Source organism: Sander vitreus, chromosome 8 (assembly GCF_031162955.1).
Source record: "Sander vitreus isolate 19-12246 chromosome 8, sanVit1, whole genome shotgun sequence".
Lineage (NCBI taxonomy): Eukaryota > Metazoa > Chordata > Actinopteri > Perciformes > Percidae > Sander > Sander vitreus.
The window spans coordinates 4,338,942-4,354,081 of record NC_135862.1 but is presented as its reverse complement, the minus strand read 5'-3'; the positions used below and the strand labels follow the sequence as shown (position 1 = coordinate 4,354,081).

The following is a 15,140-nucleotide window of genomic DNA, read 5'->3' as shown; positions in this document are numbered from 1 at the left end:
CATCATTTTACAGCGGGTCCAGCTGCTGCTTTGCCCGGTGCGTGCCATACAGATGCAGGGGGATTTTTGCGTCGGTATCTGACGCTGAGAGACACTGACCAAACGTCAGTATTTTACGAGTTGGGAGTGAGATTGGGTTGGTCAAGTAGTTGTTGAGATATCTTGCAGACAGGTGGACTGATCTTCAACACATCCCATTTAAGCCTGTAACGGGCCAAAAAGTGCTACAATGTGGTGAGAAAAAAAAGGAATGTGATCTGGAAAAATGTAAAGTACATTTAGCTTAAAGTAAATGGGCTAAAATGTGGAGAGAGGAAAAAAAAAACACTAAAAGTACTTTTTGTAAGTTTGTTTATACAGTATTGTGCTTATAAAAACCAGAGGTTACAACGATTTAAAAAAATAGTTACATCCTTTCGGAACGAGCAGGAGATGTTCACATGATGCATTCAGAGTCCTGGCTGTAAAGGTCGAGCTCCTGGTACAGTATGTAGCTCTTCAGTCTGGGAGGGAAAATGTGCGAGTTCATGACCTCAGGGTTGTTGAGTTTCTTCAGGGTCAGGCGCCTCCTGATGTCCAGTCTGCAGAGGTGCTTTAGGGAGCGAGGACTGTCTGGAGAGCAAGGTCCACAAAACTGTTATCATGTTATTGATCCAAACTGTAATAAAACACAGAACTGAGAGGATTAAAGACAATGATATAAAGGAGAGACATGAGACGGAAAACAATCTGCAGACTTTGTGCAGGAAGAAGACAAAACTAACAGGCCTACAGTGCTGCTAGTGTCTTACCGGTAGTGGAGCTAAATTAAAAAAAAAAGCTAAAAAGTTTGTCCTGTGGTTAGCACTAGAGCACAGATCAGGTAGTCATTAAAATCCTGTCTGTCTTCTTAGATTTTGAATATCGGAATATCGGAATATTGTAATATGGCACAAGTCTTTTCCTGGTTTTACAGGCTTCATTACTGGCACACACACACAGACAGACACACAGACACACACACATACATATATAAAATAGATATGTAGATAAATCCTACAGACTTTGGTGACTTACTGACTTTTCCTTTCGCGCCACGAGAAGGTCGACATTTTGATGATGACATGTATGATTTGCCATGATATTTTGTATAGACGTTCATGGTCCCCAACGGCGAATGACTAATGCCTCATTTTCCCTGTATGGTTCAACTCAACTCCCATTTCCCTTTTTTTGCTGATAGTAGTAGAAATTAAACATTAGATGATCTTCTTCTGGCATATAGTTCCACCATGAGGTTCACATTTGTGATTTTGAAAAAAAAACTAAGATATGCATTCAGCACCGCTGTTTATTTAGAAATTCTCTCTTATATGATATGCATATACATTCTCAGAGACAACCTGACAGTACCCATAGTTATGGTAGTCAGGAAGGTTTTACAGATATACAAACAGATTTAAAAACTATTGGTATGAATAAGTATAATATAAGTAATAATTATACCACTGTAATATATACCGCCAGTACTTGGGTGAGTATAAACACACATTCACACAGCATCACAAGGTGAAAACAATACCAGGATCGCTGTTGATAAATGAACTCACTGAGGATCTCACATATTTCGGGCCACTCTGTCTGCTTCTCCAGGAGGAGTCTGAGTTTGGAGCAGATGTGGACATGGCTGACGTAGTCCAGCAGCGTCCGGACCACGCTCCCGGACAGATGCACGACGCAGTTGAGGCTCATGATCTCACAGAACTGGCGAGAGGACAGACATTCAAACGGTCGTCAATGTTTTCTTTATATGCGTGTATAAAAAGTAAACACATTTATAATGACGGCTAAATAAATGTGCAAATGGTAACTAATGAATGACATGAAAATTTGTCAACGTTGGAAAGAAGGGCTAAAAGGGATACATACAGCCACAGCGTTTAGCCACGAAAAACTGTCTATGACAGTTAAGTTTAGGCACCAAAACGATTGGTTTCCTTTGGATTCATTGATGAAAGTATTAATATTATTATATTCGATTTTGCGAGATTTTGCGTAACTTCTGGCCCTCGCTGTATCCCTTCTAGCCACAACCGAAAGAGCCAGGCTAGCTGTTTCCAGTCTTTATGCTAAGCTAAGCTACTTCTTATATTTAAGCGACAGAGATCAGAGTAATACAAATCTTCTCATCTTAAAGCTGTTGCATGCTTCTTGCGTTCAGCGCAGACGGCACTGTTGCGGACGGCGCGCTGCGGACGGCGCGCTGCGGTCGGCGTGCTGCGGTCGCCGCAAACTGTGTAGTCTTTCATACTGATTGCGGTCAGAGCGGCTCAAAGAAGGGACTTCTTCTCTCCTGCAGCCAATCATTGCAACGTGGTCCATGCGACAGCGTCCACATTGTTACAAAATCTTGCTCGGCGACCCTCCACAGACCCTCCGCACACAGTCGCCCAGGCCGCGTTTTGTCATATCGCCGTCCACACCGCGCCGACCACGCTGACCGCGCTGAACACAAGAAGCATGAAACAGCTCTAACTCTCCGCCAGGAAGCATGTGAGTGTATTTCCTAAAATGTCAATCCATTGCTTTAAGGAAAACAAGTAACAGCTGTCACTCACTGGGATTTTCCTCTCATTCGCAGCTTCAAAAGCGTTGTCATGGTGACACTGGAAGCACCTCTCCACCTTGTAGCCGTTGTTGAGCAGCAGCCTCATCATCACCTCGTCCTTCAGGCAGTACTGTAGCGCCGTGGGGAACACCGTGTCGTTCACCACCGTGAAGTAACAGTTCACGTCTGCTTTGGCTGCCAGCAGCAGCTTCACGATTTCGTAGCACCCCGACCTGACCGCCACCAGGAGGCAGCACAGCGGGTCCAGGTCCGTCTTTGCCCCGGCCGCCAGCAGGATTTTGGTGCAGTGCACGTCCCCATTGGAGACGGCAAAGTACAAGGCGCTTTTCCTCATATCCCGGTAGTTTTCGGAATTTCTGGTGTTCATGCGGTAGTTGACGTCATAGCCGCAGGCCAACAGGAGCTTCAGGCAGCGGATCTGGCCGCCCTCCACTGCAGAGTGGACCGGGCTCTGACCCGCCTCTTTGATGGCCTTCTTGGTGGACAGAGGTATCAGCATCTTCAGAGCACTGTGGGGAAAGAACAAGGGTCCAATAAGATAATAATAATAAGAAGAAGAAGAACCAAGAGTTCAAACAGCCAAGTTTCGGGGCACACCAGCATTTACAACGGTGACATTTGGAGCTGCAAAGATTAATCCATTAATCCATTTGTTGTCAACTATTAAATTAACCGCCAACTATTTTGATAATTGATTAATCGGTTTGAGCCATTTTTAATAAAGATTCTCTGATTCCATCTTCTTAAATGTGGATATGTTCTGGTTTCTTCACTCCTCTGTGACAGTAAACTGAATTTTTTTGAGTTGTGGACAAAACAAGACATTTGTTAGCCGTTAGCCCTGCAAGCATGTAATGTCTCCGAGCCTTTAGCACCCTTTATTTTACAAAGACATGTGGACAAATTTCACTTTCTAGTGTGACTGGTGTCGCCTACAAGCTGCCACAGTGTCCAATAGTTTCTTCACTCCTCTGTGACAGTAAACTGAATATCTTTGAGTTGTTTACAAAAACAAGACATTTGAGGACGTCATCTTGGGCTTTGGCAAACGCTGATGCACATTTTTCACCATTTGTTTTCTGTCATGATTGGTGACCTCTCCTCGACAGCTGCTCCTCTCTCTTGTGGGGTACCCCAGGGTTCCATTCTTGGCCCCATTCTGTTTTCTTTATGTATGTTGCCTTTAGGGGCAATTATAGGCAAGCACAACCTATCAATTTAATTATTATGCAGATGATTTGCAAATGTATTTGCCTATGAAAGCAAATCACAGTGTCGCACTAAACTCCCTGCTTAGTTGTAGTAATGATATTAAGTTATGGCTTTCACAAAACTTTCTTAATTTGAACGAAGATAAAACTCAGTGTATTATTTTCAGTACTTCAGGCACACAAAATGGTCCAGCTTTGAGTTTGGGAGCAGATCAGTAATGTTGTTACAATAAGCTTTTTCCAGCTTTGTCTCCTGGCTAAAGTTGAGCCTTTCCTGAGCATGCCTTTGTTAGTTCAAGGTTGGATTACTGCTCTTTATGTTGGTCTGAATCAGACCTCGATCTCAAGCCTTCAACTTGTTCAAAATGCTGCTGCTCGCTTTTTAACAAATACATCTAGGCGTGCACACTTCACTCCTGTTCTCTACACCCTACATTGGCTCCCTGTGCATTTTAGAATAGATTTTAAGATCTTATTGTTTGTTTTCAAGGCCTTAAACGGCCTGGCCCCGGAGTATTTGTCCAAAATTTTAACTTTGCGTGAGCACAACCGGTCACTCTGGTCTTCAAATAAGCTGGTTTTAGAAGTGCCAAGGTCAAGGTATAAACGGTGGGGTGATCAGGCTTTTGCAGTTGCTGCCCCGAGACTCTGGAACAAGTTACCCCCTGATATTCATACTATTACAGATGTAGCTCTTTTTAGGTCCAAACTCAAAACCTATTTGTTTAGACTGGCTTTTAATATGTAGTAGTGGTGTGACAATTTCACTCTCCTGTTTCTTTGTAACCTTTTCTGATTTTACTGTGTTATATGTTTCATTCTTTTTATTGTATGATATGTTGTTTTATACTTGATTCCTGATGTAAAGCACTTTGGATACCTGCTGGTTGCTGTAAAGTGTTATATAAATACATTTTGTTTGATTGATTGATTGATTGATTGATTGATTTCTGACATTTGTTCGACCAAACAACTAACCGATTAATCAAGAAAAAAATTCAACAATGAAAATAGTAATACGATTATTTTCATTGTCGATTGATTTCTCTATTCAATATTGGTGAACTCTGACATGTAAAGTTACGCTTCTGACCAATAGTAAGCTGTCTTGACAGTGCTGACCTTTGAGGGAAAAAGAGAGCTGGAGAGTCCAAAATGGAGGAAGCTATCTTAGTTTAACCATTAGCCCTGCAGCCCTGCAAGCAGGCAATGTCTCCAAGCCTTTAGCACCCTTTATTTTACAAAGACATGCAAACAAATTTCACTTTCTGGGGTGACTGGCGTCTTCAAGCTGCCAGTGTCAGACAGAAGGAGCTTACTCGTAGTGTCCGGCGTATGCTGCCTTGTGGATGGGCAGGTGTCCCGTGAGGCTGGGCAGGTTGGGGTTGGCTCCATTGTCCAGCAGCAGCTGAATGCAGTCCGTGTTTCCTGATCCGACCGCATCGAGCAGGACACTTTCACCATTACAGGCCTGAGAGTTAACGCTGCTACCTGGGCAGGGAGGAGAGGGAAGAAACAAAAGGAGATTGGACTTGTACACTTTAAAATAGAGGGGAAATACAAATTAGACAAATAAATCCCTCATACTGTCAGAACTGGTCAAATGTTTTGGCAAATTATTTAATTTTAAAGTATTGTAATATTTTTCCTTATGCCGTTGTAATATCTGACAAATTCCTCAGACTTTACATAGTTTCTCCCCTGTGAAGTTGTAACTGTCTCTCCACGGTCTCTAAACCTGCACTTTTATATCAAGACTGACCACAGTTCAGCAGAATCTCAGCGATGTGGAAGTGCCCGTGCTCTGCAGCTACTGCGAGCGGCGTCACCCCCGTCACGTCCTTCTGGTTTACCGGGCCACCGTTCCTCAGCAGCAGCATCAGGATGTCCACGTTGCCGACCTTAGCCGCCTCGTGCATCGCCGTCCACTTCCTCCGGCACACTTGATCCACCCAGGCGTTGTGAGCAACCAGAGTGTACGTCATCTCGTAAGAGCCGGCCTTCACTGCTGCGAGGTGAGGAAAAAGTCTGTCTTAATCGGCAATGAATTATGGATGCAAAACAAACCACAAAAAGAAAGCATTATGTACTGTAGCTTTCCTCCTTGAGGCAGGAAGTGTAGTGCCTGTCCTGGCCCTGGCCTTTTCACATAGGCACAGGAAATGTTTAACACCAAATGTCCCAACATTACTGAAAGCTGAGTCTAGTAATGCAGAATATCTGTTTATTCATTGCTATTTTAATGAAAGAAAATGTTTAAATGGTACCTATCATAATATCATAAATACGATAAGCAAATAAATATGATTTAAGACTTAAGATTTAAGACTTGGGCAGATAATGCCAAAATGATCTGTATACGCGGATGTTACTGGAGGGAAGAAAGGACAAAAACAACAGCCATGAGAGATGTTCTGTGGTTCGGTGAAGCTGAACTAAGAAACAATCTGCCAATGCAGAAGTGCCAAAAAACTGCAGTTCATCAAGTGACCACTTGCGAGTCAATCCAAATAGCAAATTTGCATTTCCTAGGATGGGCTTTTTCAGTTATACAACAAGGCTTTGCTGACTGTCTTTAAGCTGCACAATATTTTTTAAATGAATTAATCTGATGACTAGGTGTAATGTAAAAGATGTCACTGGTGTGAACACACACAAATGTGGAGCTTTTCAGCCTCTTTTAGCTACTAGTTTTTCTGAGGTTTTACAGCACATTTTTTTACATGAACATGGCTGTTACTCTGACGATACCTTAAGGACAGACTTTCCAAATTGACCCCAGGAGATGTCTCTCTATTTTTTTTATCCATCCATTAAGGTGTAATGATCATCATCATTGCCTCATAGAACCTTTATTCTTATTTGTCACTCCTTCCACCCTCTACAGCAATGTTTCTCAAATGAGGGTACGCATACCCCTATGGGGTACTTTGGAGTACTGCAGGGGGTACGTTAGATTTAAAAAAAAAAAAGAAAAAAAAAAAAGTTAATTAAAAAAATAGTCATAGCATAATTCTGAAAATACTTATACACTATAATGAATGAACTTAGTGATTCAGAACATTTGAAATGTAGCATTTGAGTGTTTTTTGTTACAAAATTGTTGTTTTAGTAAATGAAAACTGTATTGTGCCTCTTTATAAAGCTAGGCATTGTTATTTCTACCCAAAATGTTTGTGCTTTCGAAGAGGGTATATTGTTGAAAAAAGTTTGAGAACCACTGCTCTACAGTTTTACCGAGCAGCAGCCAATAAACCAGAGCTTGTTTTTCTCCCATCCCGGAATGCTGTGTGGACTAGCCAGCCTAGGATGGCGAAGGAATGTCCCGCCCTACTCTGCCTCTGATTGGCTAGTACAGGTTGGCTTTGGTTGGTTAGGTTTAGGCATGAGGAGTGAGATTGATTAGGGTAAGAATACCAGGGTAGGGCAACCAGAGGCAGAGTAGGGCAACCAGAGGCAGAGTGGGGTGGGACATTCCTTTGCCATGCTAGGAAATGCAAATTCGCATCCCCATAGACCCCCATTTAAAATTGCCAACGTACAGCAGAATTAAACATGTTTACAGCCAGGTACAAAAAAACGCTTTTGGTCTCTATAGCTAATTTCCTCCTTCATGACATGGTAAAGATCTGTTCTGTTAATGTTCATCATCACCGCCCCATGGGACCATTAGTGTTGGTAATCACTCCACCCTCTACATTGTTACCGAGCAGAAGCGGCGACTCGTTTTTGCTGTTAGTGTTGTGAGGCGAGGCTCCGTACTCCAGCAGGCTCTTCACATTCTGCACCAGTCCGGCTTTCACTGCCAGTGTCAGCGGCGTCTCTCCTCCCATGGCCGTCCTCTCTTCCAGGCTGAGCCCTTGAGCTGCCACTGACACAAACACAAACAGGTCAAAATATCCGTTCCTAGAGTTCACATCGCGCTGCCAGCTATGCTGTGTGACCTGGCAGGTGACACCTCGCTGCCGCTGTTGGCTGACCTCCAGGCTGAATGAGTGGGGAGCCATCACAAGTTATTTTAGACCTAGACATCATGGTGTCATAAAGCTGGAAGGCAGCATCATTTCCCAGTGGAGTATTCTGTGTATTAATATTATTTCAGGCAGCCATTATTGTAATGATGTTGGCTCCGATGCATTCAACCTAATGTGTGACCTTCATCTTCGCTTGTCACCTTTATTTATTTATTGGTGTAAACTCCACCCGTTACATTTTGGAGGTAATATTTTTACCGCAGTCTGTTGTTGTGTCACTTAGCATCTGAATAGCCACTAAACACAAACTTTCAGCATCTGTGTGCTGAATCTAACCAGCTGAACAGCAGCAAAACCAGATGTATGATGAAGTTAGATTCCGTATCAATGCCGAGCAGTAATACTTTACGTTAGAAAATGGTAATTAAAGCCGCAGTTATCAATTTTGTAGAAGAAATGATGATGTGAAAGTGTCCCAGGTATTTCTGAAACCACAGACATCTTACCAACTCTGCTGCTATACAGAACCTTTTTTGTGTGTGTGTGTGTGTGTGTGTGTTCTTTTCTGCCCTGCAGTTTTGGTTTTACTGCACATTTACTGTCTACCATGTAGTTCAGCCTCAGTGTTTCAGCAACAAACAGCAGACAGACACGTTAGAGACTAGCTGGTGGAGAAATTGGAACATTTAGCAGCTAAAGAACCAGGTATTTTTCTCAGGAGTTGGTGGAGACCAAGTCAGAGCTAAAAAGAGAATGAATATTGGACTTAAATGAATCATGTGAACACAAACTCGACTCCAGTGGGATGATCATGTTGCTCTGTATATGTAACGTTCTGCTTCCCTCCCTTATATTTGCTACTGCATTCATTAAAACATTGTTGCTATGAAGGGACCTCCAGATAATAAGCGCTTTCATAAGAGCACACCATTTATTTGAATTGTTTTCATTATTAATAGTTCCATTAAAACGACCTACTGAACAAATGTACTTACATCTCAAGACAGTCTGCAGAACCTCCAGGACTGGCTGGGATGCGGCTCGATGGATGGGAAGCCAGCCGCGGCTGTCCGACTCCCTGAAGGCGAAGGTGTGCCTCAGCATCCCCCTGAGCATCAAGACCTCACCTGGTCGACAAGGCAACAAGGCAACAGCCCCAGGTTACAAGAACGAAAAGAGGAAAGACTTTTAAAAACTATGAGAAACGCCCAGGACTCACTGGAGCTGAGGTACTTTTCCCCTTTTCTGCAAATCAAGTTTCTTTCCTCTCCTACTTTTTTCCTCTCATACTGTATCTCTTCTGTTTATATATCTGCCTCTCCCTGTCAGTCGGCCAGCCTCCTGATCCCTGGCAGTCCTCATGTACAGCTGCCGGCCGGCCGGCCTTGTGACTCTGGCTGCCAGCCACAGAATAGAACAAAAAAGACAAAGCTGTGTAATGTTGAAAGGTATGTCCAACCCACCTTGCTCGATGGCGGCCAGGACTCTCAAATTTTCATCCGTCGCTGTTTCTAAACTAACAGCCAGGAGTAGAGGAAGCACAGGGCAGTCAGCTGGTTTTCATCAAATTATCAACAAAAAGGATTTGGTGGGAGGGTGAAGTTCAGGTGTGGCTTCCGTATACCTTGCTGCAGATTTCAGAAAAGCATCTTGGCAAGAGTCTTGAATACCGAGCTGGATGATGTAGTCACTGAGCTCCTCTTCACCATATTCTTCATAAGTGTTCATCACTCTGCAGTGACAATAAAACATTGATTGATGAACAGCGTTTCAAGCACCAAACTCATGGTTTGGAGCACATAAACTACAGATCACCTACTTACAGTTACATGAATTGATATTTTGGCCACCTGGGGGCAGCAGAACAATCTGAAAACATATTATAGACTTATAAAGTAGGTGTGGCTAACATGTTTACAACACCTGCCAAATTCCACATCCAGCAGACACAGGGCAACATGATCATCCCACTGGAGTCAGGTTTTGTGTCAACATGATTCATTTAGTAGAGTATTCACTCTACTTTTAGCTCTGATTTTGTCCCAAAAGACTCCTGAGAAAAATACCTGGTTCTTTAGCTGCTAAATGCTCCGCTTTCTTCCCCAGCCAGTCTTTCTGCTGTTTCCTGCTGTTTAAAGTCTATGTTTAAAACCAAAAACACTGAGACTGAACAGTAAATGTGCCGTTATAGGAGCTATAAAAGATTCCAAAAAAAGTTACTCTCAGTTTAGACTGACTTCCCTCCAAGCAACGACATTGATTCAGTCTTGATTTTCTTCAGCTGTTTGTTGGTTTTGACTTTACTGTCCAAAAGCTCTGATACCGCACAATGTTCTATTTAACGTCTTTTTTAAAAGTTGAAGATGTTCAAACAAGTTGATTATGTGCCATGTCAAGTTTAAATTAAAATATTCCCTGTCTTTATCACAGATTTTCTAGAACTCCCACTGCGATACATCGACCAATGTGCCCCTGAGCAAGACACTTAACCCCTATAGTTGCTCCAGAGGCGTGCGACCTCTGATATAGAGCAATTGTAAGTCGCTTTGGATAAAAGCGTCAGCTAAATGACATGTAATGTCATGTAATGTAATGTAACTGCGTGCAGTTGAAATACCAGAATGTGCAAGAGGGTGGACAAAATAACAGAAACACAATCCAAGCCAAAAAACAACAACAAACGATGTATATTAAATGATATTTTAATTATTAAATGATAGATTATTGACTTAAAAATGACCATGGAGTTGAAGCAACACATCTTTTGGCAAAGTGTCAACAACAAAAAAACAAAAGGCAACGCTTCATTTTACACATCTACAATTTCCTCCTAATCGTTTGCCAGGAACTTTCCTGGAAATTGTTGCTAATAATAGAGCGAGACGGTGTCAATTTGATGAACTTCCAAATAATGAAATCAAATAGTTGCTAGTGTAACCTAGAGATCCTTTTAGTCAGAGTACAGCAGGTCTTCTGAGCATGCAAATATTTGAAATCTGTCCATAGGCAAGCAAACAATTCAACATATATGAAGAATAAAGTTTCCAATTTTAAATGAGTAAAGAATGCATATTTTCTTGGCTTTGAGTTTCCTATTTTTCACAGATTTACCAAATGACATACCTCTTTGCATGGAACTTTCTAGGAAATTATACTGAAATTACCGACTCGTAAAATAAAGCATTACCTAGTAGATGTAAAATATAAATGTAAGTTTTGTTTGGATATTTAAGGATCCCTGTTTACTAAAAACATGACAAAATGCCAATGCAAAATTAACCATCACAGATGACACTTGCAAGTCAAATACCTGCACGTCTCCGCATATGAACGTGAAGATTCTCACCTGTGAGCTGTGTTGGCGGCTCACGCTGACCGGTCCCTCTCCACTCCAACAGCACAGAGAGTTTTTATATTTAGGTATGACCTGCGTTCAGATGCTTCAGAGACACCAGACTGATGCTGCCTGCAGAAACGCAGTGTGAGGGGCTGGTGTGGTCGGCACCTGGCCTGCTGGTCTTAAATATAGCCGGGTCAGCATGCTATTGTGTGGGCTAAGCCGGGTCTTTGTCGTGTTTGGCCTGAATCCCACATTCAAGATCCCACAAGCCTCTGGGGTTTAGACTGTGAACTCCCACAGCCAACAACTTCAGCGTCTATTGTTCTTCGTGGAAAGCAAAATCAATCGGGTCTATTTTTTCTCCTCCGCTGATGGATGTCTCGTAAAAACTGTTGGCTGTGTTCAAGCAAGAGCTGCAGGGAAACTGTGCAGCCAGGTGACAGTGGAGCTCTGTCTGTCTCTTCAATCCAGGCTTTAAATTTCCTTTCATGAGGAAACTGTTGTGTAATTGTTTCCTGTTGTGATTTTTAATGCTCTGGTTTTGTTTTCTGCTGTTTGTGACTCTGGTTTCATTGACTTTTAAGGACTTTTCATCGGCTTTAAGTTGTTTTTGGCGTACCTGTGCTTTTCCCTGATTGTATCACTTCTGTTTTACTGTCTTCCTTTTGTTAAGATGACATTATCAAGCTTTATTTAATGAGTGAAACATCACTGAAATGATGAATGTCTCTTTCTTATTCATTATTAGGGCCCGAGCACTGAAAGTGCAAGGACCTATTGTTTTTGTAAGGATTATTATTTTTCCGAGTCCTTCGTCGCATTTTTGAGGGGGTTAGAATGCACGAAAACTCACAAAACTCAATTTGCACACATGTCAGAACTAGTGCTGTCAAACGATTAAAATCTTTAATCGCGATTAATCGCATTAATGTCATAGTTAACTCAAAATTAATCGCACATTTTTATCTATTCTAAATGTCCCTTGATTTCTTTTTGTCCAATTATTTTTTCTCATTCTAATGCTCTTATCAACATGGAAAAGTGGATCGGCTTGCTTTGTGCTTTTGTTGCCTGGCTTTGACGAGGGGGCGGAGAATTGGCATCAGCTGTGTGCTTGGCCATCAAGTGGTATTTCAGACTGGACGTGCTGCGATGATAGCTCAGTTCACAACGACAAAACACACAGATCACTTTGGTCTTGTCAATGGAACCATTTGGCAACTTTTTAAAAGTAAACTTTCCATTCAGAATCTTATTGGCATCCATTTCGGCGTCTCGCACTCGCCATCCACTCAAAACGTAACGTTAGCCTACTACTCTTTGGCCGGCTCGAGAGCCCAAACAAGTGTGTGTGGCGTGCCTGTTGTTTAGTTTCCGGTCTAGCTAGATCCGGTGTGGTGTTGTAGTTTTTCTAACGTTACTAGTTGTTGCAACAGCATGTGAAAAAACTACAAAGTTTGCTAGGCCAAAAAGAACATTAATCTCGCGATAACAAAATTGACGCCGTTAAAATGGGTTTGCGTTAATGTCGTTAATAACGCGTTTAACACTTTAGCACTAGTCAGAACTGGTGAAAATTGCAAAGTTCTGTAGTGATTGGACACGGGCGTTGCCAGGGGGCTCCATTGCGCCCCCTAATGTGCGCCTTAATTCGGAAAAAAGTAATAAGTTAATATACCAAATTTTGAGGGAACATAGGTCTCATCAACACTTGTTTGAGACTTTAGGATGCAAGAAAACTCTCAAAATGTTGCAGCCATGTGCAGAATAGTAAACTCTTTCATCTGAATTCACATTTAGGCTTGGGAGTGATATGGTTGCTCTATAGCGCCCCCTTATTGGTTTTAGCCCTTGGGCACATTTTTGACGGCCTCAGTGTATATGAAAACTCACAAAAATTAGCGCCCACATAAACACCTGGGGCCTCATTTATAAAACCTGTTACGCAAGAAAAGTTGCGTGAAACAGGGTGAAACATTCCTCGCAAAAGTCGGGATTTATAAAGAATTTCCATGCGTAAAAATGTGTCCAGTTTTCCGCAACCTTTTGACCATGCGTGTGATCGTGCGTAATGCTCCCAAGGTTTTGTAGACTGCGTTTTAGTGGTAACACGAAATATCACGTGAATAAAGTACTCTGGATGCATACAACAACAAATAAATCTAGTTAACCCTTGTGTGGTGTTCAGGTCTGTGGGACCCGTTTTCAATGTTTGCTAAAAGAAAGATTATGCTATTTATTATTTCTTCTAACTCAAACTCATTGGCTGGCTCATTTTCTGTGAAGAACATACAAAATTACTTATTTTCAATGACTGCACACGGTACAACCCCCTACACATAACTATTACATATGAGGTGCTCGGGTCTACTGGACCAGAGTGTAATAATTGTAGGTGCTATGAAACTTAACTGTATCCTCCTCCTAACTGGGCCTGCTGTGTGTGTGTGTGTCTCTGTGTGTCTCTGTGTGTCTCTGTGCGTCTCTGTGCGTGTGTTTCTGTGCGTCTCTGTGTGCGTCTGTATGTGGGCGTGTCTCGAGTGTAGGTGTCTGTGTGTGGGAATGTTGTCTTTCTGCACCTGCTATTCCCACACAAAGTTACAAAATTGTTACATTTAAAGTACTTTCACCTGTTCTGATCAAGTTCTAAGAAATAAGCACCAATAATAAAGGAACAACAGACAACAGACAAACAGGATTTTGCTTCGATGTTCTACCTCTGTTAGGAGCACCTCGATCTCACAATCACTGAATCGTGTTTTTTTCCCCCAGTTTTCCATTTCATGATTGGTGATCAAGAATTCCTTTACAAGGCTGGAATATTTATCGATTGTTTAACATGGACCTTATTAGGACAAATATGGGATGACCTCGGAAGGCAGCCATTTTTTATTTATGCATTTTTCATGCATATATAATAATAATAATATAATAATATATATATATATATATATACACACATTAATATTGATGCATTAATGTGTACATGACTTGTTGCAGCTGATAAAAGTGTGGCTACCTTTAATTACTTTAAATAGCCTACTGCTAGCTTGACCTGTAATAACAAATCTATTCGTTGATTTTATATTTATGTCTTTGTATATATGTGTAGTCTGCAAAGTAACTTAAGCTGTCAAATGAATGTAGTGGAGTAAAAAGTACAATATTTGTATCTGAAATGTAGTGAATTCGAAGTATAAAGTACCTTACAATGGAAATATTCAAGTGAAGTCATTCAAGTAAAATACAAGTATCTTAAAACTGTACTTAAGTAGTACTTAGTTGCATTTCACCATTGAGTATTTGCCATTAAGATGTAGTGCTTAAGTAGAGTTTTTGAGCAAATGTAATTAGTTTTTAACACTGATCATTTTGCATCATTTATTTTTTTGGGGGGGCATTTTAGGCCTCCATTACACAGGACAGCTGAAGATGTGAAAGGGGAGACAGAGGGGAAATGACATGCAGCAAGGTGCCGCAGGTCAGAACGGAACCGGCGGCTGCTGCAGCAAGGACCGAGCCTTTATACATGGGGCGCACGCTCAACCAGGAGAACTATCCAGGCGCCCCACATTTTGCATCATTTATCATATCATATTGTATCATATTTTCATGTGCACCACATTCACTCAATGATCAACAAGTCCGAATCTATTAGCTGGTAATGTCCCCAGTGTGTGTTTAAGTGTCTCAGTGGGAAAAAGTGCTAACAGGACGAGCAGCCCCCTTCCCCCTGGATAAATGACTACCTGTGTGTGTGACAGGTTTACACCAGGGCCGAGTCCTCCGGCTCTGCTGCGGGCTCTGAGCCAGCTGATGTCCAGCTGCAGATTAGTGGAGCTTTACAGGAGCCACCATGTCGCCTCCTATGGCTAACGGACTAAAGTAGCAGCGGTATACAGCTCAACATAAAGCCACTGTACAGAGAGGGAGGCTGTAAAACAACTAAAATAAGACTGGTTCTCATCCTAACACTGACACAGCCAGCTTTTAAAGTTTCCGTCTGT

General features: G+C 42.0%; 1 protein-coding gene across 1 annotated transcript; it reads right to left on the bottom strand.

Annotated features, from left to right (window-relative positions):
* Positions 1-436: 436 nt before the first annotated feature.
* On the bottom strand, positions 437-9,521 carry LOC144521467 (ankyrin repeat and SOCS box protein 15-like). The gene is made up of 9 exons (XM_078256013.1): positions 9,418-9,521; positions 9,257-9,309; positions 8,789-8,920; positions 7,526-7,690; positions 5,582-5,827; positions 5,139-5,310; positions 2,598-3,117; positions 1,590-1,743; positions 437-612 (listed from the first exon to the last, which is right to left on the bottom strand). Exons 1-9 carry the CDS (start codon positions 9,519-9,521, stop codon positions 437-439), a joined length of 1,722 nt encoding a protein of 573 aa, XP_078112139.1.
* Between the last annotated feature and the right edge of the window lie 5,619 nt (positions 9,522-15,140).

Bases quoted from the DNA above. Each gene is read 5' to 3' on its own strand.
- LOC144521467 (XM_078256013.1), bottom strand. From the start codon at position 9,521: ATGAACACTTATGAAGAATATGGTGAAGAGGAGCTCAGTGACTACATC. The intron at 9,310-9,417 runs GTATACGGAAGC...CCTGGCTGTTAG, and splicing joins TTTCTGAAATCTGCAGCAAG to TTTAGAAACAGCGACGGATG. The intron at 7,691-8,788 runs GTAAGTACATTT...TGTTTGTGTCAG, and splicing joins TCTGCAGACTGTCTTGAGAT to TGGCAGCTCAAGGGCTCAGC.